The 21,075-nt window shown below is 46.4% G+C and overlaps 1 protein-coding gene across 7 annotated transcripts in view; it reads right to left on the bottom strand.

Moving 5' to 3' along the window:
* Positions 1-5,451: 5,451 nt before the first annotated feature.
* Positions 5,452-21,075, bottom strand: part of ATG13 (autophagy related 13) — a 401,206-nt gene continuing 385,582 nt past the window's right edge. For 6 of the 7 annotated variants that reach the window (XM_069221706.1, XM_069221705.1, XM_069221704.1 and 3 more), the window contains one exon: positions 5,452-6,728. In XM_069221706.1, the coding sequence (XP_069077807.1) occupies positions 6,651-6,728 (78 nt within the window). In that variant the 3' untranslated portion in view covers positions 5,452-6,650. The remainder of the gene's footprint in view (positions 6,729-21,075) is intronic. The other variant, XM_069221700.1, reaches the window with a different exon arrangement.

The following is a 21,075-nucleotide window of genomic DNA, read 5'->3' on the forward strand; positions in this document are numbered from 1 at the left end:
GGAGGGGTAGACTTGAGTGGGACGAAGTGGAGGGGGTTAGATTGGGGGGGTAGACTGGAGTGGGATGAAGTCGAGTGGAGTGGGGTGGGGTGGGGTAGAGTGAGGTGGAGTGAGGTAGAGTGGAGTCAGAAATAGTGGGTTAGATTGGAGTGGGTTAGATTGGAGGGGTAGACCGGAGTGGGATGAAGTGGAGGGGGTTAGATTGGAGGGGTAGGCTGGAGTGGGATGAAGTGGAGTGGGGTAGATTGGAGGGGTAGACTAGAGTGGGGTGGAGTGAGGTAAACCGGAGTGGGATGAAGTGGAGGGGGTTAAAGTGGAGGGGGTTAGACTGGAGGGGTAGACTGCAGTGGGATGAAGTGAAGTGGGGTAGACTGGAGGGGTAGACTGGAGTGGAATGAAGTGGAGTGGGGTAGAGTGGAGTCAGAAATAGTGGGGTAGATTGGAGTGGGTTAGAATGGAGGGGTAGACTGGAGTGGGATGAAGTGGAGTGGGATGAAGTGGAGTGGGATGAAGTTGAGGGGGTTAGTTTGGAGGGGTAGACTGGAGTGGGATGAAGTGGAGTGGGGTAGACTGTAGTGGGATGGAGTGGGGTAGAGTGGAGTCAGAAATATTGGGGTAGAAAGGAGGGGGTTAGATTGGAGGGGTAGACTGGAGTGGGATGAAGTGGAGTTGGTTAGAGTGGAGTCAGAAATAGTGGGGTAGAATGGAGGGGGTTAGATTGGAGGGGTAGACTGGAGTGGGGTGGAGTGGGTTACATTGGAGGGGTAGGCTGGAGTGGGATGAAGTGGAGTGGGTTAGATTGGAGGGGTAGACTGGAGTGGGTTACATTGGAGGGGTAGGCTGGAGTGGGATGAAGTGGAGTGGGTTAGATTGGAGGGGTAGGCTGGAGTGGGATGAAGTGGAGTGGGGTAGATTGGAGGGGTAGGCTGGAGTGGGATGAAGTGGAGTGGGGTAGACTGGAGTGGGATGAAGTGGAGTGGGGTAGATTGGAGGGGTAGGCTGGTGTGGGATGAAGTGGAGTGGGGTAGACTGGAGTGGGGTAGATTGGAGGGGTAGGCTGGAGTGGGATGAAGTGGAGTGGGGTAGACTGGATTAGGATGAAGTGGAGTGGGGTAGATTGGAGGGGTAGACTGGAGTGAGATGGAGTGGAGTGGGTTAGATTGGAGGGGTAGGCTGGAGTGGGATGAAGTGGAGTGGAGTAGATTGGAGGGGTAGGCTGGAGTGGGATGAAGTGGAGGGGATTAGATTGCAGGGGTAGACTGGAGAGAAGTGACTTGGAGTGGACTGGGTTAGATTTGAGTGGCATGCAGTGGATTAAACTGAAGTGATGGGTAGACTGGTTAGAGTAGAATGGAGTATGGTAGATTGAGGTGGAGTGGGGCAGTTTGGGTGGATTGGCGTGGGTGGGGTAAAGTGGGGTAGAGTGGAGTAGACAGGAGTGAACTACAGTGGAGTTGGATGGAGTGGGGCGAGATAGAGTGGGGTAGAGTGTGGGGTAGACTAGGGTGGGGTAGAGTGAGGTACATTGGGTAGATTCAAGTAGGGTAAACTGGAATGGAGTAGGTGTAGAATGGGTAGAGTAGACTGGGGTGGAGTGTGGTAGACTGGGGTGGAGTAAATTGGGGTAGAGTGGAATAGGGTAGACCCAAGAGGAGTGGAGCTGGATAAATTGGAGTGGTGTTGAGACTGGAGTAATTGGAGTGGAGTGAGGTAGACTGATGAAGAGTGTAGTGTAGTAGGCAGATTAGGGGGAATATTGGTAGATTAGGTGGATTAGAGTAGGGCAGAGTAGAATGAGTGGGATAGACTGAAGAGGGAAGATTGGAGTAAGGTAGTATTAAGTGGGGTAGATGGCAAAGGGGTAGGGTGGGGTAGAGTGGAGTGGGGGAGATCGGAGTAGATTGGAGCTGTGTGTGTTAGACTGGGGAGGAGTGAAGTGCAGTACACTGAGGTAGAATGGAGTGGAGTGTGGTAGATTGGAGTGGAATGGGGTAGATTGGAGTGTAGAGGAGTAGACCGGAGTGGAGTAATGTTGATTAGGGTGAAGGGGGTTGAGTGGAGGGAGATAGATGGGTCCATTATGGTGGGGTAGATTGGAGTGAAGTGGGGTAGACTGGAGTGGGATAGATCGGAGTACAGTAGATTGGAGTAAATTGGAGCACGGTAGGTGGGAGTGTGGCGGAGTGGAGAGGGTAGATTGGAGTTGGATAGTTTGCGGTGGAGTGGGGTAAGGTAGACGAGTAGGTGGAGTGGGTTAGATTGGACTGGAGTCAGGAAGATTTGAGTGACATATGGTAGATTAGAGAGAACTGGAGTGGGGTAGATTGGATTTGAGTGGGGTAGACTGGAGTGGATGGGGGAAGTGGAGTTGGATAGAGTTGAGTGAGAGTGGGGAAGAGTGGGTCAGACTAGACAAAGTGTGGAGCAGCAGATTAGGGTAGGGAGGTAGATTGGGAGGTTTAGAGTAGAGTAAATTTGAATGGAGTAGGGTCAATTTGAGTGGAGTAGATTGAAGAGGGATAATTGGGGTGGGGTAGTGGATTGAAGTAGATAGGGGTAGATTGAAGTGCAGTAGATTTGGGAGGGTTAGACTGGAGTAGGGTAGATTGGGTGGGGTAAACTGGAGTGGAATATTGTAGATTATAGTGGGGGAGTTTTAAATTAAATATGTAGAAATGAGTGTGTTAGAGTGGACTGAAGTGAGGTAGATAGGGGCAGATTGGGGAGGGTTAGATTGGAGTAGGGTAGATTGGGGTGGAGTGGGGTGGGGTAGATTGGAGTGGGGTAGGTTTGAGTGGAATATAGTAGATTGGAAAGGGGTAGAGTGGATTGGGGTAAATTGGAGTGGGGTCAAATTGGAGTGGAGTAGACTGAGTGCGGTAGATTGAATTGGATTCAAGTTAAGTGGAGTGGGTTGGACAGGGGTACATTGGAGTGGGGTACACTGGAGTAGACTGGGGCAGCTAGGATCAGAGTGTGATAGACTTGAGTGGAGTGCAGTAGATTGAGGTGGAGAGAGGATGAATGGAGCGGGTGGGGCTGATTGTGTTATACTGAGTGGGGTAGATTAGACTGGAGCAGTTTGGTGTGAAGTGGAGTCGGGTAGATTAGAGTGGGGCGGAGTGGGTAGACTGTGGTGGGGTGGGGTAGACTGGATTGTACTGGAGTGGATCGGGGTAGGTGCGGTTGGAGTGGGGTAGACTGGATTATAACGAGGTAGACTGAAGTAGAGTAAATTGGAAAGTTGTGGGGTAGATTGGGACAAATAAATAGGGGCAGACGAGTAGATTGGAGTGTAGTAGACTGGAGTAGATTGTAGTGGGGTGGGTTAGACTGGGGTACACTGGAGTGAAGTGGGATAGATTGGAGTGGCCTAAGTAGTGTGGAGTGGAGGGGCGTGGAGTGGCGTGCTGTGTCATGGAATGAGTGGCACAGACTGGGGTGGCGTTGAGTTGAGTGGTGTGGCATGTCTCACAGCGGAGGGGCGTAGAGTGGAGCAGCATGTCGTACAGTGGAGTGTCGCAGAGTGGAGGGACGTGGCACACAGTGGAAGGACAGTGTGTGTAGTGTAGCCATTTTGAATATAGCTTCATGCACGTTAGTTTAATACACTAGGCTGCTGTGCACTTTGCCCTAGATATATTTTATTCAGCTTCGCACTGTTATTTTACAATAACCAGTTTTACGGTCTTGTTTTAATTTCTTCTATCACACTGTTTAGCTTAGTTCAGCACTGTGTTCTCAAATAATGCATTAATGCTCTGTGCTTCAGTCAAGGCTATGGTCTGGTACATTGCCGGTAAACATGGTAGAAGTTTAGTCTCCAGTATTCGTAGAAGATACACATCCTTACGTAAGGACATTTTCTTAGAACATCTGCGTGTTAGTTATAAAAAACACTGCCTAGTCCTAGTATACGTCAAGAGGGAGATTCCGGCCAGGAACCTACAACTAGATGCTGAATGCCACGTTACAGATGCTGATGCAGATTATAGGCCTTTGCTCAGGTATGAGGGTTGAGGTCCTCCCGGGGGAACCTGAAAGGCAGGCTTAGAGCTTCACATGCTGTGCTCGAAATATAACTTAGAGAGAAAATAATCTAGTGGTACTATGATAGCCTTATTCTTGTGCTTCACTCTCATCATTACTATTTTAATCGTACTGTGTTGTGTAGTTCTGGTTATTGCAGCTCACACTTTGCTATCTAAAATGCAGTTTTATTAAACCAATCTTTAAAACCTAAATTGCTTTTGTCATTTATATATGAGACCGTACTGTGTATGAGAGAACTGGTTGTGACCTGAGTGACCACGACTTCCCTGGGAAGTGCTAAGATGTCATGCACTCGGCTGCCCAATTGTCTCTTCCATTTGGGAGAGATGGGACACTGCTAGTTAGCCAGAGCAAAACCCGGATTTAGAGTGACAAGTATCCTCCACCGTGGGTAAGACTTAGCCACACTGTGAACGCTCTTGCCGCTAAAAATCCAGTAGTTTCATTAGGATAATGAGAGCCTACGCGACAAGTGGAGCATAGTGTGGAGTATGCATGGTGTGGTCGCGCACTGCCATTACACAGACACGTTTCAATTGAAATGACCATTACATTTGCACCGAAATACGGTTTTACTACACAAAAACGATAATGTGTAGAAATGTCATCAACTAGTGTATTGATGTGTTTTGATTATATTCAGATATTTGTTTCCACCACACTTCAAAATTAAAAAAAAATGGCTTTATTTATACTAATTCTGATATATCAGCAGAGTTCATGTTTTTTGTTGTGTGCTAGACCAAAAAAAAAAAATGAACATCTCTTCTCGTCATGCATCAGTACTCAGCAAGATTCTTACATAAATTCTCTCACTATTAAGTCAGAAAGAAAATGAAACAACAACCTTCCTGGCAGAGAAAGCTTGACATTGGACCTCTGTCTCTTAACGCACAGCAAATGCGACAAGGTAAGAACAAATTTAAATGCCTGTTTACAGAAAGCGAGTTTGGGGAAAAATACAGTAAACAAGGATTGGGCAACAGGAGGGACTAACCCATGCTGGACAGTCTAAAGCAAATAAATCCAGCAAACAGAAATCCCAAAAATATGAGTTACAGACCACAAAGCCAATGGTAAGCTACGGGGAGAATTCATTCCTAGGTCATTTTTTTATGAATGTCCCCAAGATGTCTTCAGCAAACTGACAGCTGTATTATGTGGTAGGCAACAATCTAAAACTATTTGGATCCATCTTAAGACTTGGAGAGAAAACTTCTTAGATGAGAAAACTGCAGGCAAGGGGAAAACATTAACTTGGTTACAACAAACCTTGGTGACAACCCTTCAGACCAGTGGCGTTTTTGTTGTTGTTTTTTTTAGTTGCTTCCCGTTTCCACCATAGCAACCTTAAGAATGGGCAAGTTTTAAAAAGGAGCACAGTGGAACAGTACATCACACAGTTTAAAAGAAAACTTTATTATTTCCGACATAAAAGTGCATTTTGGATAAAAAGTTCAGATTTTTTACATTTGCCACAATACCCATTTGAAATTGTGTTCGAAACACATATCCAGGTAATGTGCACAAATCTTCAGGAGATCCAGGGCGCTGAGTGGCACCTCACACTCGCAATATCTTCAGACTCACAAACATTGCAACTTCTGCTCCTTCGTAGTGTTTTCCTGCAATGTCTGTTTTATTTACAGTGAACAGGCACAAATTACCAACTACATCAAGAACAAAAGATTTCAGCACAACTTGTGCACAATATCACAAAATGGACATGACAGTAAAGCAACTAGGTACATCACCATTTCTTTCCTGCTAATAAATACTTTCATTTGTGAATTTTAATTGTGAATAAAGCAGCAATTCTATAGGAAAGAAGAGGAACATGAACCCAGAAAGGAAGGACTCACAGAAGACATTTTCTAGCCGGGGATGGTGGCTGCGCGTGGTTAGAAGTCAGACAACAAACGCAGGAATCCAAAGAGAGGATGGCACAATGAGACCTATTGAATTAACACAAAGATGCAGAAGGAAAGCGGATAGTTATGGCTCGCTCATGGCACTTTAAAACGAGAGCCACAAGGGCGATGCACACAAACCTGAATGTTAGTGAGCAAGACTTTGCTTGGGGTACGCTACATAGTGCTTGTAGATCATGCATGCAGACCCCACGATGGTGGACCCCCGAACGCATCTCTGTAGCAGAAGACCCCAGCGATCTCCATCCGAGTCTGCACTGGTCTTCCACGGTGCAATTCAGCATGGTGTCCTCAAGTTAGTCACCCACCATCATAAGAGCCCACCTTTGGACAGTGTTAAACACATCTGCTGATGAGCCATTTACCAAACCATGAAAAGTGAAGGTACTTTGCAATGCAAATCTTTCGGCACTAGAGAAGTGCAAGAACGCCTACAAGGAGCTGTGAGCGAAGTAATAGTTGGGAATCCAAAGAAAGCGCTGTATGCCCTCTGTGAACTGAGGGTGCTCTTGGGCAACAGCAGATGAGAGAGGCCAGCAAAGCAGTAATGCTGGTCCGGCCAGTCTACTGATCTGCACAAGGTGGATTTAAGAGCCAAGAGGACAGGCCATGCGGCTTCCATGCCCCCACAAATGAGAAATATACACAATTGAGAAGACCACCACTTTACTGCAAGGATTCCACAAAAGCATTAAACTCCTCCATTTTCTTCTCATGCATGGCCAACTTCTCGGGAAGTGAGTCCTGTGAATGGGAGACAGTAAAATGAATGTTATATTTTCAGTTTTGTACTTGTGTGTATTGAATCAGCACATCTAGTACTATGCCGCCAACAGAGAACACACTCACAACCTACTTCCCTGTAACCACAGCTGTGAGCCCTGGTATCGTTCATAGATTCACATGCTTGAACTGTTTACTGACGTCAGGGCAGGAATGCTCAGCAGTTCAGTTTTAACGCTGCAGTATCTGATACTGAAAACAAATGAAATGTTTCATATACTAGCTCTTTCACCTCTGTATATGACTTGAAGTCTAGACAATCCGGTTGAGCTGGGTATTCCAACTCCTTCTCAGAAGCTCGTCTTGCCTGATGTTTCATACCTGTACGCAGTGGCCTCATGAACATGGAGGATAAAATGTACATGTGAAACTGTGAAAGGTGCCAATGCCTTGTAAGCAGATGCTTGCGTCAGGTGGTGCTTTAGATTCACATGTTCTGCATACTTCTGCTTTCTGGTGTTGGGCTTGGACATTTGTAACTTGTTTTTCTTCAAATAATTCTTTCGAGTGACATGGTATAGTGACTCCTTCCTTGGTTGTTAATGTGTATGGGTATCGCCTCAATTGTTAAGACTGTTTTCCGCACAGTAGGTGAGCGTAAAGATGGAGTGTTAAACAGGAAAGTGTAGTGACCATGCAAGAAGTTACATACAGAGATTAAGTAAAAGAAGACACATCTGCAGCAACCAAATGGCTTCTGGGAGGCGGGGCGGTGCATGTGAATCTACAGCACGACTACCAAGAACAGTGGTCACAAAGTTAGTAACAATACGTTTCCAGCATGTGTGGCTGAAGATACACATGCTCTGCACAGACGGTAAAGCAATGCTCCTGTAAGTGGTGGAGAGCCAGCGGACATTGTAGAAGACTGGATTAGAGTTCTTAGGACAGCCTCTTGCGTTCTGGTATGCCAAGACATCTAACACAGTAGTGTTTGATGGATGTGTATGGAGTGGACCATGTAGCTACTTTACAAATATTAGCTGTGTGTATTTTTTCCAAGGAAAGCCATAGTGGTTCTTTTTATGCAAGTCTAATGAGCCTGGACGGGGCAGACAAATTCCTTTTAGCTTTAATGAAGCAAGTTTGGAATACATTTGGCAATCCACCTGGCTCTGCCCACCTTTGATGGATTGTGTTCTTAGTGTGGTTTGGCGAAGGCAACAAAAAGGTGTGAGTTTTGCGAATTGGCTTGGTCCGGCCGATTTAATACATAAGGTTAAACCTGACATCAAGTGTGTGAAGGGCCCGCTCTGTCACGGCTCTGGTTGTGGGACAAAGAGCCGGAGCTCTAAGGTTTGATTGAGAGATGGAAGGGAGATGCCACCTTAGGAAGGAATTTAGGGTTGCTTTTGAGGACAAGTACATTATTATGAATTTGAAAGGCTCTTCCAAGAGGAGTGCCTGTCATTTGTAAACACACCTTAAAGATATGATAGCGACAAGGAAGACAATCTTCCACAAAAGGAATTGTAATACGCACAAAAGTAGATGCTGAAAACAGGGGCCCATGAGTGTGGGAAGGATGTTCTAGTTCCAGACAGGGGCGTGGGGGTACCCAGGGTGAAATACCTTGTTTGAGTCCTTCCATAAAAGCCATGTTAGGATTTGTGAATATGTGTGTGTGCTGTTCCCTGTTCTGAAGGTAGGCTGCAATAGTGGTTCCGTGTAGGCGTACTCAATGCACGCTAGACCTGATATCCGTAAGTGGAGAAGGTAGCGGATAATACCCTGAACCGCGGGTTGACGTGCTTAGGACTGCAGTAGTTGACAAACCGTTTCCACTTGGTAGCACAGCAGGTTCGCGTAGTGGGTCCGCGTCCTTCTTTGAAGACAGACATGACTCTTGAGGGAGGTTGAGATAACCAGACCCCAGGACCTCAGGTGCCAGATCGTTAGATTGATTTGCACGGGGTTGGAGTGTCCGATTGTGCTGGGGTTGTGTGTGTGAAGATCTTGACAGCCAATGGCCAATTAATTTTTTTGAGAGTGGGAAACCCCTGCTTGGGTGGCTGAATGAGAAATATAACAGGTCAAACGCACGTTAATCATATAGCGACTAAGGAACTTTATTTGACATCGATGGATATGGAAATAAGAAGCACAGAATGACAGGTTTGTTTAGATGAAAGTTGGGGGGGTATGATGGAGGGGGAGATTGGTAAAACAGTTCAATTGGCACTAAAGTACCTATACCCTTTGTGACATCAAAGTATGGTTCCTGTGTGGTGAACTCTTGGAGCTCTCCGCTGAGTTGAGTGCTAAAATGAACACTGTTTTCTATGAGAGGTGCGAGATGTGGCCTATGGATCAGCTCAAAGGGAGAAGGCATCAGTTGACCAAGTACTGTCCTCAACTCCCCTGGTAATGGGAGGAGTCTCATCTATGGAAAAGCCGAAGAAGGCCCCAAATAAATTGACTGATGATCCTCTGGGGAAAACGATACAGCATTGTTTGTCCTCAGAAATCTCAGAATTGTTGCTAAGTAACCCGGAACGGAGGAGTATTTGAGACCTTCTTGAGCTAGGTGCAGTAACTAAGAAAGCATCATACACAGAGGCACTTCCACTAAGTGTTATAAGTGCTTGTTGTACCAGGTGTCCAGGCTTGTGCTGGCAATTCCCTCTAGTCCGCAGCAACATCAAGAATTAACAAACTCTAAGCAGCCACGAACCAGGCTGCCAGGTTGAGTGACTTCAAATTGTGATGAAGGAACCATTTATTGTGGAATGGTTTTTGAACTGTACTGGTGGATATCATGACAGTCAACAGGTTGCTTTACCTGAAGTGGGCTACTCAGTATCAGTGAGCAGTCATCTATCTTGGCCTTCCACACCATTCTAGGCAAAGCCACTCAACCATGAGTGTGGCCCTTGAACCCCGCTTGCTACTGCCTGCTGGTAGGGTAGCAAGGAGGTCTAAACTTGTAGGACTTCATTTTTTTATGAGATACTGCAGCAGAGACTGGTGGAGCTTCTATCATGGCAGCGTGACAGTGTCTGGCTGAGTTTGCCTGCCTGGTAGTTTTGGAACCCTGAAAGGAGTTCCACAAAAAAGTATCCACCCTATTTACAGCAACTCTTCTGACAAGGAGTAAGACTCCATTCTGTCCCTACTTGGAGGTTGCCATCAGCTCCAGGATGTTTAAGTGGAGTGATATGAAGTAATCCATTACCATAATAATCATGCCCGCAGGGGATGAAAGGGACGCCTGCATTTAGGTTATCTGGGAACCTCCACCACAGCAGAGATGGCTTCAAGTGTGAACACCAATTCAGTGTCGTTCCAGGATCCCTGTTACTGTGGGCATTTGTACTCAAACTCATCTGAAGTCACCAGAAAGGCCCTAGTATTAACATGATAACATTAAGCCAAGCAAGGATTTGTAAGTCGTGAGTGGCACTGATGTTTGTGACAAATGTTTGTTGCCAATGCTGTGAGTTTTGCGACCCATTCTTCTGAGGGAAATCTTTTGGTAAATTGCTGGTATAGAACTGACCCTAGGAATTGTAGTCTGGTGGTGCAGCCACACCAGAAAGAAATAGTTATTATCTAGAGAGATAAGGAACAGGCCTTTCTGAAGCATCAGAAGTGCTTTGTGTAAAATTAACTTCTGTAAGGATTCTTCTTCAAAAACTTGTTCAATTCTTTGAGGCTTAGGACAGGAAACTAGGCTTCTGTTTTCTTCTTGATCAAGAAGACCCTGGAACTGAAGCCCAGGTTTATTTGGGAGTTTGGTACCTTCTTGATCACTCCTTTAAGAAGGAGATGGTGAACTTGTATTGCAGTTCTCTTGCATGTACAAATGGTGTACTTTTCTGGGTGGATGACTGGTAGGTTGTTCCAAGAATTCCAGTGTGCACCCAGATTTGGAGCAACCAGTGAGAGAAAGTTCTACCACCCTTGGCATGCAAGGGGAGGAAGGCTGCCAGGTTCTCTTTGGATATCTTGGGAGTGGGACTGAGAGGCACCCTCTTTTTCTCTGACAATTAGATGTAGCCTTTACAGCCATGGCCTCTGACTGATGAGTAACCTTGGTCAGAACGAGATAATCTGGAGGGCAAATACTGGCGACCTTGTCTGCAAAACTGAATGAAACATCTCCTGAAAGCTTGTGAGTGTCTGGAGCTACCAAAAGATGTGACAGGAGCATGTCTGTATTGCAGAGAGCTCCTAGTGAGGGTGCCATTTCAGTATCAGTCTTAATACTTTGCAAGGCATAGTCCAAGTTTGCCAAACAAGCTTTTCCCATCAAAGGGCCAAACAAATAGTTTAGCTTGTCTTTCAGAATGGAAAGAGGTGGACCTGAGCCAACACGGTCTCCTGAGCACTGCTGCTCCTGCAAGCTGCTGGAAACCAGTGCATCACATCGCTGTGTCGATGATGCCAGTCAGGTAGTTAGCCTCCTCTGTTTTGTCTTCAGGGATCAGATCATAGTGCTCATGCACCTATGCCCTCACCTGTGGTATAGTGCACCCTGCCTTAGGGCTGTGAGGCCTGCTAGAGTGGTGACTTACCTATGACACAGGCAGTGTGAGCTTGGCATGGTACCCTGAGGGGAGTGCCATGTCGACTTAGTCATTTTGTTCTCACTAGCACACACAGGCTTGTAAGCAGTGTCTCTGTGCTGAGTGAGGGGTCCCCAGGGTGGCATAATACATGCTGCAGCCATTAGAGACCTTCCCTGGTCACAGGGCCCTTGGTACCAGGGGTACCAGTTACAAGGGACTTACCTTGTTGCCAGGGTTGTGCCAATTGTGGAGACAATGGTACATTTTAGGTGAAAGAACACTGGTGCTGGGGCCTGGTTAGCAGGGTCCCAGCACTCTTCTCAGTCAAGTCAGCATCAGTATCAGGCAAAAAGTGGGGGGTAACTGCAACAGGGAGCCATTTCTTTACAATGGGTGAGCCACAGCCAAAAAGAAAGAGGAGGTTGAGAACTGGTATAGTGCTTAAGGAACCTGATAATCCGGGAAATAGTTTTGCCAATCAGACCTGGAACGTTTGTTTTAAAACTCGGTTCCCACAATGGCGATATATAGTGCTGGGCACAAATCCAGTTTGGGGGCGTATGGTACCACTGTTGAAGAGAGCAGTTGCAGATGCATTTGCACTCGTTTTGGAAAGAACTGGCTTATTGGAAGGGGTTATACAGGATTTAATCTCCCTTTGTAAGACTGTATCTATTATTTAGACTATTTCCATGGCACCATCAGTTTATGCCACCCCGAGCACCTTTAACAACATCTGTAGGTACTGATAGCAAATAGATGTAAGAGGGGCCTGGAGGAGCTGCAACAAGGCAGGGGGGGGCAGCCAATACCCAAGGCCACAAATGTCTCTTAAGTGTCCAGAGAAAGGTTTAGTCACAACATTCACAACCACTACTTAAGCAGGCAAGTTAGAACTGTGCATTTGTCACTTTTCAATCTCTGTGCATGAAGCTGTAGATTACGGAGATATGGGTGCAGGACTCTGCCATACTACTAAGGTAGGAGGTCCGCCTGGTCAGGGAGACAGATCGAAGGGCAAATACTCAGGTGAAGCAGGCCTGGAGACATTGCTTAGGCCAGTCTGTTCTGATGTTCCTTAGAACCAGAGGCAGAAGCAGCAGCAGTGGGAAAGTGTACAGATGTCCTGTGCGCCAATACATCCTCCGTGGGCCCTTGGTGGAAAACTCCAGCGCTTAGTCATCTAAACACTGTGCATTCTTGGTGCTGGTGAAAGGATTCAGCCAGGGCATGACCCACTCGTTGAAAATGGCCTGCGCCACCCAACTGTGAAGACGGCATTCATGGTCTGCCAGGCGGCATCTGCTAAGCTCATCCCCCTGAGGTGTTCAGAGACCCAGCCTGATGAGTGGCTACCAGGGAAATTACATGTGGGTCCAGTGGACGCTAAAGAGTAATGCCACCCTGGCACAATAACCAAGACCCCATATGCTGCCCTGCTTGTTACAGTACCACATGATGGTTGTGTTGTACCAACCTCTCCCTGGTGGCTGGAAGAAAGGCTTTCAGAGCCAACCAGATGGCATGATGGACACTGATGTGGAACCTTTGTTCTGCTAGGGCTTGACATATAGAGCGCAGCTCCAAAATATATACATTGCGATCTGCTCCACTGGAGATTTCAGTCCTCTCATCTCCACAACGTCCAAGTGTATGCTCCAACCCAGAGAATAAACATTCCTCACTACTGTGAGCACTGGATGGGGCAGGCAGAGTGGTCTGCCACATCAGGTTGGCATCTGTCATCCACCACTGATGGTCTTGGGCTACCACCTTCAAAATACAGGTGGGATGCCGAGTGTTGGGACGATTGAAGGCAAAGGTTCCACTGCACGCTTCGTATACCAGCAGATATGATGCACAAGCAGAGTTGATGAGGTCTCAGGACTATCAGGGCCCAGCCCGAAACATCTAGATTATAGCCTAAATGTCCAGGAGTCACTGCAGAGGGAAAGATTCTTCGAAGCCATTGTGTCAAAGATGGCCACTATAAAGAGAATACTTTGCGTGCGTTGAAGATGAGGCTTTATGCTTATTGAAGGAAAATCCCAAGGTAGACAGTAAATAAACTACTGCTTTCATTAGATCTCAGACTGAAGCGATTCAGCAGTAAACACAGAGAGGCCGAGGTCAAGCTGAAGTGTAGAGTGTTGAACATGAAGTGTTTCGACCCCTCCACAAACCAGAGAAAATGTCTGTGCACCTGCATGATTGATGAATGAAAGTACACGTCATGCTAGCCCAAGGACGCTATCCAATCTCAGGGAATCAAGGCTGCCATGACTTGCGTGCATCTCAGCATTTTTGAGTGGTCTTTTCTGAGAAAATTGTTCAGAAACCCAAGATCCGATAATAGTCTCTAACAGCTGTCCTTTTTGGGAACCATGCAGTACTAGGAACAGCAGCCTATGCACATCTCTGCCTCCGGGACCAACTCAATTGTAACTTTGGTAAGCAGTGTCTGTTATTCTCAGAGTTTGATAGTAGAATGTTCTGCCTATGTAAAAGCAAAAACCGGAGACCATGTGGGGGGAAGGGGGTTGGACCAAAAAAGAGGGGGGAGGTTTACTCGAAGTGGACAATCTGAAAGGCCCATTGTTTTGAAGTGTGCACCAGCCAAGCAGAAGAAATTGGACCCCGTCCCCTGCTGGCACCAAGGACTCAAAGGGGAGTGGAGCGAGGAAGAGGGCGGCTGCATCTGCTGGTGGCCACAGCCTCTGCCACCACCTCTCCCTCTGCAGCTATGAAGAGGCTGGACAGGTTGTGAGGGCTACTTCTCAGTAGGCAAGATCCTCCGAATACCCCAGAATTTTCAGTATTGCTGACTGAACTGATGAATACATAGAAGTAATCCCACGGAGCAGGCCATAACCTGGCTATTGTTGAAGCATTCAAACGCTGTAAGGAAATGCCTCCTTGGCATGGTTACCCCCTGACTTTTTGCCTTTGCTGATGCTATGTTTTGAATTGAAAGTGTGCAGAGGCCTGCTAACCAGGCCCCAGCACCAGTGTTCTTTCCCTAACCTGTACTTTTGTTTTCACAATTGGCACACCCTGGCATCCAGGTAAGTCCCTTGTAACTGGAACCCCTGGTACCAAGGGCCCTGATGCCAGGGAAGGTCTCTAAGGGCTGCAGCATAGCTTATGCCACCCTGGGGACCCCTCACTCAGCACAGACACACTGCTTGCCAGCTTGTGTGTGCTGGTGAGGACCAAACGAGTAAGTCGACATGGCACTCCCCTCAGGGTGCCATGCCAACCTCGCACTGCCTATGCAGTATAGATAAGTCACCCCTCTAGCAGGCCTTACAGCCCTAAGGCAGGGTGCACTATACCATAGGTGAGGGCACCAGTGCATGAGCACTGTGCCCCTACAGTGTCTAAGCAAAACCTTAGACATTGTAAGTGCAGGGTAGCCATAAGAGTATATGGTCTGGGAGTCTGTCAAACACGAACTCCACAGCACCATAATGGCTATACTGAAAACTGGAAAGTTTGGTATCAAACTTCTCAGCACAATAAATGCACACTGATGCCAGTGTACATTTTATTGTAAAATACACCCCAGAGGGCACCTTAGAGGTGCCCCCTGAAACCTTAACCAACTACCAGTGTAGGTTGACTGGTTTTAGCAGCCTGCCACACTCGAGACATGTTGCTGGCCACATGGGGAGAGTGCCTTTGTCACTCTGTGGCTAGTAACAAAGCCTGTACTGGGTGGAGATGCTATCACCTCCCCCAGGCAGGAGCTGTAACACCTGGCGGTGAGCCTCAAAGGCTCACCCCCTTTGTTCCAGCACCACAGGGCACTCCAGCTAGTGGAGTTGCCCGCCCCCTCCGGCCACGGTCCCACTTTTGGCGGCCAGGCCAGTGGAAATAATGAGAATAACAAGGAGAAGTCACTGGCCAGTCAGGACAGCCCCTAAGGTGTCCTGAGCTGAGGTGACTAACTTTTAGAAATCCTCCATCTTGCAGATGGAGGATTCCCCCAATAGGGATAGGAATGTGACCCCCTCCCCTTGGGAGGAGGCACAAAGAGGGTGTACCCACCCTCAGGGCTAGTAGCCATTGGCTACTAACCCCCCAGACCTAAACACGCCCTTAAATTTAGTATTTAAGGGCTCCCCTGAACCGAGGAACTTAGATTCCTGCAACCTAAAGAAGAAGAGGACTGCTGAGCTGAAAAACCCTGCAGAGAAGACGGAGACACCAACTGCTTTGGCCCCAGCTCTACCGGCCTGTCTCCCCCCTTCGGAAGAAAACTGCTCCAGCGACGCTTTCCCCAGGACCAGCGACCTCTGAATCCTCAGAGGACTGCCCTGCTCTACAAGGACCAAGAAACTCCTGAGAACAGCGGCCCTGTTCAACAAAGACTGCAACTTTGTTTCCAGAGGAGCAACTTTAAAGACCCGTGCAATTCCCGCCAGAAGCGTGAGACTTGCAACACTGCACCCGGCGACCCCGACTCGACTGGTGAAGAAACAACGCTACAGGGAGGACCCCCAGGCGACTCCAAGACTGTGAGTAACCAAAGTTGTCCCCCCTGAGCCCCCACAGCGACGCCTGCAGAGGGAATCACGAGGCTCCCCCTGACCGCGACTGCCTGACTCCCAGATCCTGAAGCCTGGAAAAGACCCTGCACCCGCAGCCCCAGGACCTGAAGGATCGGAATTCCAGTGCAGGAGTGACCCCCAGGAGGCCCTCTCCCTTGCCCAGGTGGTGGCTACCCCGAGGAGCCCCCCCCCCCTTGCCTGCCTGCACCGCTGAAGAGACCCCTTGGTCTCCCATTGATTCCTATTACAAACCCGACGCCTGTTTGCACACTGCACCCGGCCGCCCCCGCGCTGCTGAGGGTGTACTTTCTGTGTAGACTTGTGTCCCCCCCCCCCCCAGTGCCCTACAAAACCCCCCTGGTCTGCCCTCTGAAGACGCGGGTACTTACCTGCTGGCAGACTGAAACCGGGGCACCCCCCTTCTCCATTGAAGCCTATGCGTTTTGGGCACCACTTTGAACTCTGCACCTGACCGGCCCTGAGCTGCTGGTGTGGTGACTTTGGGGTTGCTCTGAACCCCCAACGGTGGGCTACCTTGGACCCCAATTTGAACCCCATAGGTGGTTTACTTACCTGCAAGAACTAACAATAACTTACCTCCCCTAGGAACTGTGAAAATTGCACTTTTGTCCACTTTTAAAATAGCTATATGTGTTTTATGTAAAAAGTATATATGCTATTGTGATTATTCAAAGTTCCTAAAGTACTTACCTGCAATACCTTTCAAATGAGATATTACATGTAGAATTTGAACCTGTGGTTCTTAAAATAAACTAAGAGAATATTTATTTTCTATACAAAAACCTATTGGCCTGGAATTGTCTCTGAGTGTGTGTTCCCCATTTATTGCCTGTGTGTATGTACAACAAATGCTTAACACTACTCCTTTGATAAGCCTACTGCTCGACCACACTACCACAAAATAGAGCATTAGTATTATCTCTTTTTGCCACTATCTTACCTCTAAGGGGAACCCTTGGACTCTGTGCATACTATTCCTTACTTTGAAATAGTGCATACAGAGCCAACTTCCTACAAACGCTAAACCTGCCTTCTTTCGAAAGAGTCCGATTCTGCCAAAGGGCAGAGCCTTCAGCAATAACTGGAAATATCCAGAAAGCTCAGTAACCTTCATCAAAGCATGTAGTCTCATAAAAATACTAACAGTCTGCAGATTCCAGGCCGGCTCAAAAGATGTATGTGGCAGCATCCTGTCTTTCATGGACAGTTTGCACAAATGGAGCCCTGAAATAGTCCGGGAGAGGGTGCACCATCTTGCTTGCAGTGCCCCCAAGAAACAACCCAGATTTAGGGAACATAGGGCCAAATTAGCAGAAGAAACAACTATTTTGCATACAGCATTAACATTCATAGAGACTCTATCAAGTGGACCAATGAAGACATTCGTGTTCATCTCGCTTGCTAAAGCCTGAACAGTAGAAAGTGCTTCCTAAAAGATTCCATCTGCTGCGGATCGGACAATAGCGCAGAAAATTAGGGACCACAATGGCTCCTATCTCAGAACTGGGTCAGAGTCCAACAACTCATGCCAGAGCTTGAGCTCTCTACTGTTGACTACATGACTTATCTCTGGAGTGGTTGAGCCCTGATTGTCCTTCTTATGTCTGCATGGAGATTTGTCTTTTTGAGTTTGTTTTGGACTCACATGAGAACAGTGACAGTAACAGATTCTAGGCCTCAAACGGAACTGGCCTCGCTCAGCTGCCTTTTGGTTAGGTTCATGCTACAGAAATACCACTTACATAGATTATGTTCAGCAATGTGGACACTGGCTCAAGCTACCTGAGGGCCTTCAGGTGCCTCATGGAGCATCTGTCGCAGGCTTTTGAGTCATGTTTGGTGCAAAGCATCAAAGACAGACATTAGGTGGGTCAGTGACCAACATCTGTTTCATGTAGACACAACACTACTTAATCTATGGTTTAAGGGGTGGTGGCAAACATCCTAGTGACCCTGAGGAGGCCATGCTAAGCAAAGGTTCTCAAACATAGTGGAGAGAGCTCAGGGGAATTGTGTCAAGATTCCAGTACACAAGGATACACTGACAGCATATGGAAGAAAGATTTTCACCCAAACCCAGGATTAATGATTACAATTAATGACTGGGCTCCTGAAATAATGAAATTAATTCATCTGGGGCTTACAGCAAAAAAACAACTAAAATAACTAGGCAGGCACATAGACCTTTTACTAGAAAGTGCATTAGCACTAGGAGTCCACTTGCCCGCTATTGCACACAAACCCAACAAATTTGTATTGTTCATCTAATCAAAAGACTAATGAAGAGAGCAAAAAGGCGTCTCCCCTCGTAACCTTCCACCACATCAATGGAACCTTAACCTAGTACTAGCAAAGTTCGTAAAGCCACTTCTTGAGCCCATGCATGAGGCTTAACTCTAACAACAGCATTCCCTGTGGCAATCAATGACAAACATTCATTGTATAAGAACCTTACCTAACTATTTACAAGGAGAAGGTCATTATAAGAACAAACCTACAAAATCCAACTAATGCAGCAGAAAGTGCCCCACACATTAGATTTAAGTAGGGCAATAGTCTGATATATACAAGATGCCAAGAATGTCAGACAATCTACACTTTTTTGTGGTACACTCCATAAAAGTTCTGGTAGACACAGGGATAACCAAGAACATCTTCACAAGATGGATAGCACAAATAATTGAGCATTGCTATACCTCAGCCAAGACCAAGAGGTCATTCTTCTAGAAAAAAAGAAGCTATGGTCGCTGCCAATGTATCTTTGGAATATATCTACAAAGTGGCTAAATGGACATCAGAACACACCTTGACAATACACAGAAACATCAGTAGTGCAATCAATACTTTAATATTTGTCATCAGCCCTCTTTTCAAACCTCCCTTCACAGGGGGAATAACACCGCTACTTAATCTATGAACAGGCTTCATGCTGCTAAAGAAGCCAGCTACTTATAATTATGGTTTTGCAGCCTGAACAGTTTCTAGATTCACACGCAACTCTCTCACCTCTCCACTGACATGGCACAGTGGAACAAAAAAATAATCTAAAATGGTGATCACACACTGATGCATTGTAAGCTTACTGTCAATAAGAAATAAAGGAAGGAAAAAAAAAACTTTATGGAAAATGTCACTTACCCAGTGTACATCTGTTCATGGCATGGAGTGCTGCAGATTCACATGCTTTGCATAAGTCTGCCATCTAGTGTTGGGCTCGGAGTGTTACAAGTTGCTTTTCTTTGAAGAAGCTTTTTTGAGTCACAAGATCAAGTGACTCCTCCTCTCAGTGATAGTGCGCACGGGCATCAACTCCTTTGTTAGATTGATTTCCAGCAGGAAGGTGAAGTAAGGAGTGAAGAAATGTATATGTACATATATATAGTAAGAAAAAAAGATGTCCATGCAATGTATATACATATTTGCATAACAAAGTACCACAACGGCTACAGGCTTCCAAGGAGGAGGGCGGGCCCATGTGAATCTGCAGCACTACATGCCACGAACAGATGTACACTGGGTAAGTGACATTTTATGTTTGAAGGCATGTGGAGCTGCAGATACACATGCTTTGCATAGACTGAAAAGAAGTCCCCTTCTAAAATAAGCAGTGGCTAGCCTGTAGGAGTTGGAGTAGTTGAAATTGTGTTTTAAGCCCTGCATGACTAACATTTGCTTGTTGGCGAGATAGCAGATCTACACAGCAGTATTTAGTAAAGGTGTGTGGTGTGGACCATGTGGCTGCTTTGCCTATGCCTGCCATTGGTATATTTCCTAATTATGCCATTGAAACTCCTTTCTTTCTAGTAGAATGTGCTTTAGAAGTTGCTAATAGTTGCCTTTTAGCTTTAGGATAGCAATTCTAAATACACTTTACTATCCATCTGGTCAATCCTTGTTTTGAAATAGGATTACCCTTATGAGGCTGTTGAAAAGCCACAAAAAGTTGTTTAGATTTTCTGAAATCTTTTGTTCTGTCTGTATAATACATGAGAGCTCTTTCAGCAACTCAATCATGCTGTGGAAAGAAGGCTGGCAATTCCACTGACAGACTGATGTGAAATGGTGAAACCACTTTGGGTAGGAATTTTGGGTTTGTTCTAAGTACTATTTTGTGTTTGTGAATTTGGAAGAAAGGCTACTCTAAAGTGAATGCTTTAATTTCACTAACTCTCCTCAAGGAAGTAATTGCTATAAAGAAAGCAACTTCGCATAAGAGAAATTGAAGCACGCAAGAGTGCATGGGTTCAAATGGTGTACCCTTAAACCTTGTGAGCACAATGTTAAGATTCCAGGCAGGAGCTGGTGGAATAACTCTTTTAAGGCCTTCCATAAAAGCTTTTATAACAGGAATTCTGAACAGAGAAGTATGCTGTTGTTTTGGAGGTAGGCTGATATTGCTGTTAAATGAATTTTAATAGATGAATATGCAAAATTGTTTTTTGTAGGTAAAGCAAATAACATACAATATCCTGTACTGATGCTTTAAGTGGATCAATGTTTTTGGGTTGACAGTAAACTAAACAACTGACGTGCTTTCAGGGTTTGACACTTGTTCTAGTGAAACGCTGTATGGCTACGTCCTGGAAGGCGTCATACGCGCCCCCTATTTTGGCATGGCAGACAATCAATCGGACATTTATAAAATGCGGCTTATCACCCGGAGGGTCTCAAGGCGCAGACAGATGTGGTCCGTTGGGATTCGGCAGAGCTCTCAATTGGGTCTGATACACATGCCAGGGATGGGAAATGTAACCTCACGGGGCAATGAATGCTCTGTTGTCACATATTAATGTCTTGAAATCTGAATTGTACATTATCGGGGGGGACTCCATCACTGGGCTGTTATAGTGGAGTACTGCTGGACTGGGAAGGTGGGCGGGATAACATGTAGGGAAGGCAATATAGGGCTCAGTTGTTTTGTATGTTCTGATATGATATTTGATTTTTATGTTCAGTTCCTTCTTACCCTTTCAGGCATACACAACATTGTCTTTCAATTGATATTGCATATCTATGTATAGTCATTCACATATTTGGATATTTGCCGGTGTTTATTGTAATTGATATTGCACATCTATATAGACCAAGACCACTTCTGTAGGCAACAAGGGGGTTTCACGCCCCTACATACACCAGTGATCTGAGGAGACTGAATGTCCCACCATTTCTAGTTCCAGGAGGCGCCCCAGCTGACTCAATGCAATAAAAGGGCGGGTCTCCATA

The sequence above is a fragment of the Pleurodeles waltl genome, chromosome 3_1 (genome assembly GCF_031143425.1).
Source record: "Pleurodeles waltl isolate 20211129_DDA chromosome 3_1, aPleWal1.hap1.20221129, whole genome shotgun sequence".
In the NCBI taxonomy this organism is placed as follows: domain Eukaryota; kingdom Metazoa; phylum Chordata; class Amphibia; order Caudata; family Salamandridae; genus Pleurodeles; species Pleurodeles waltl.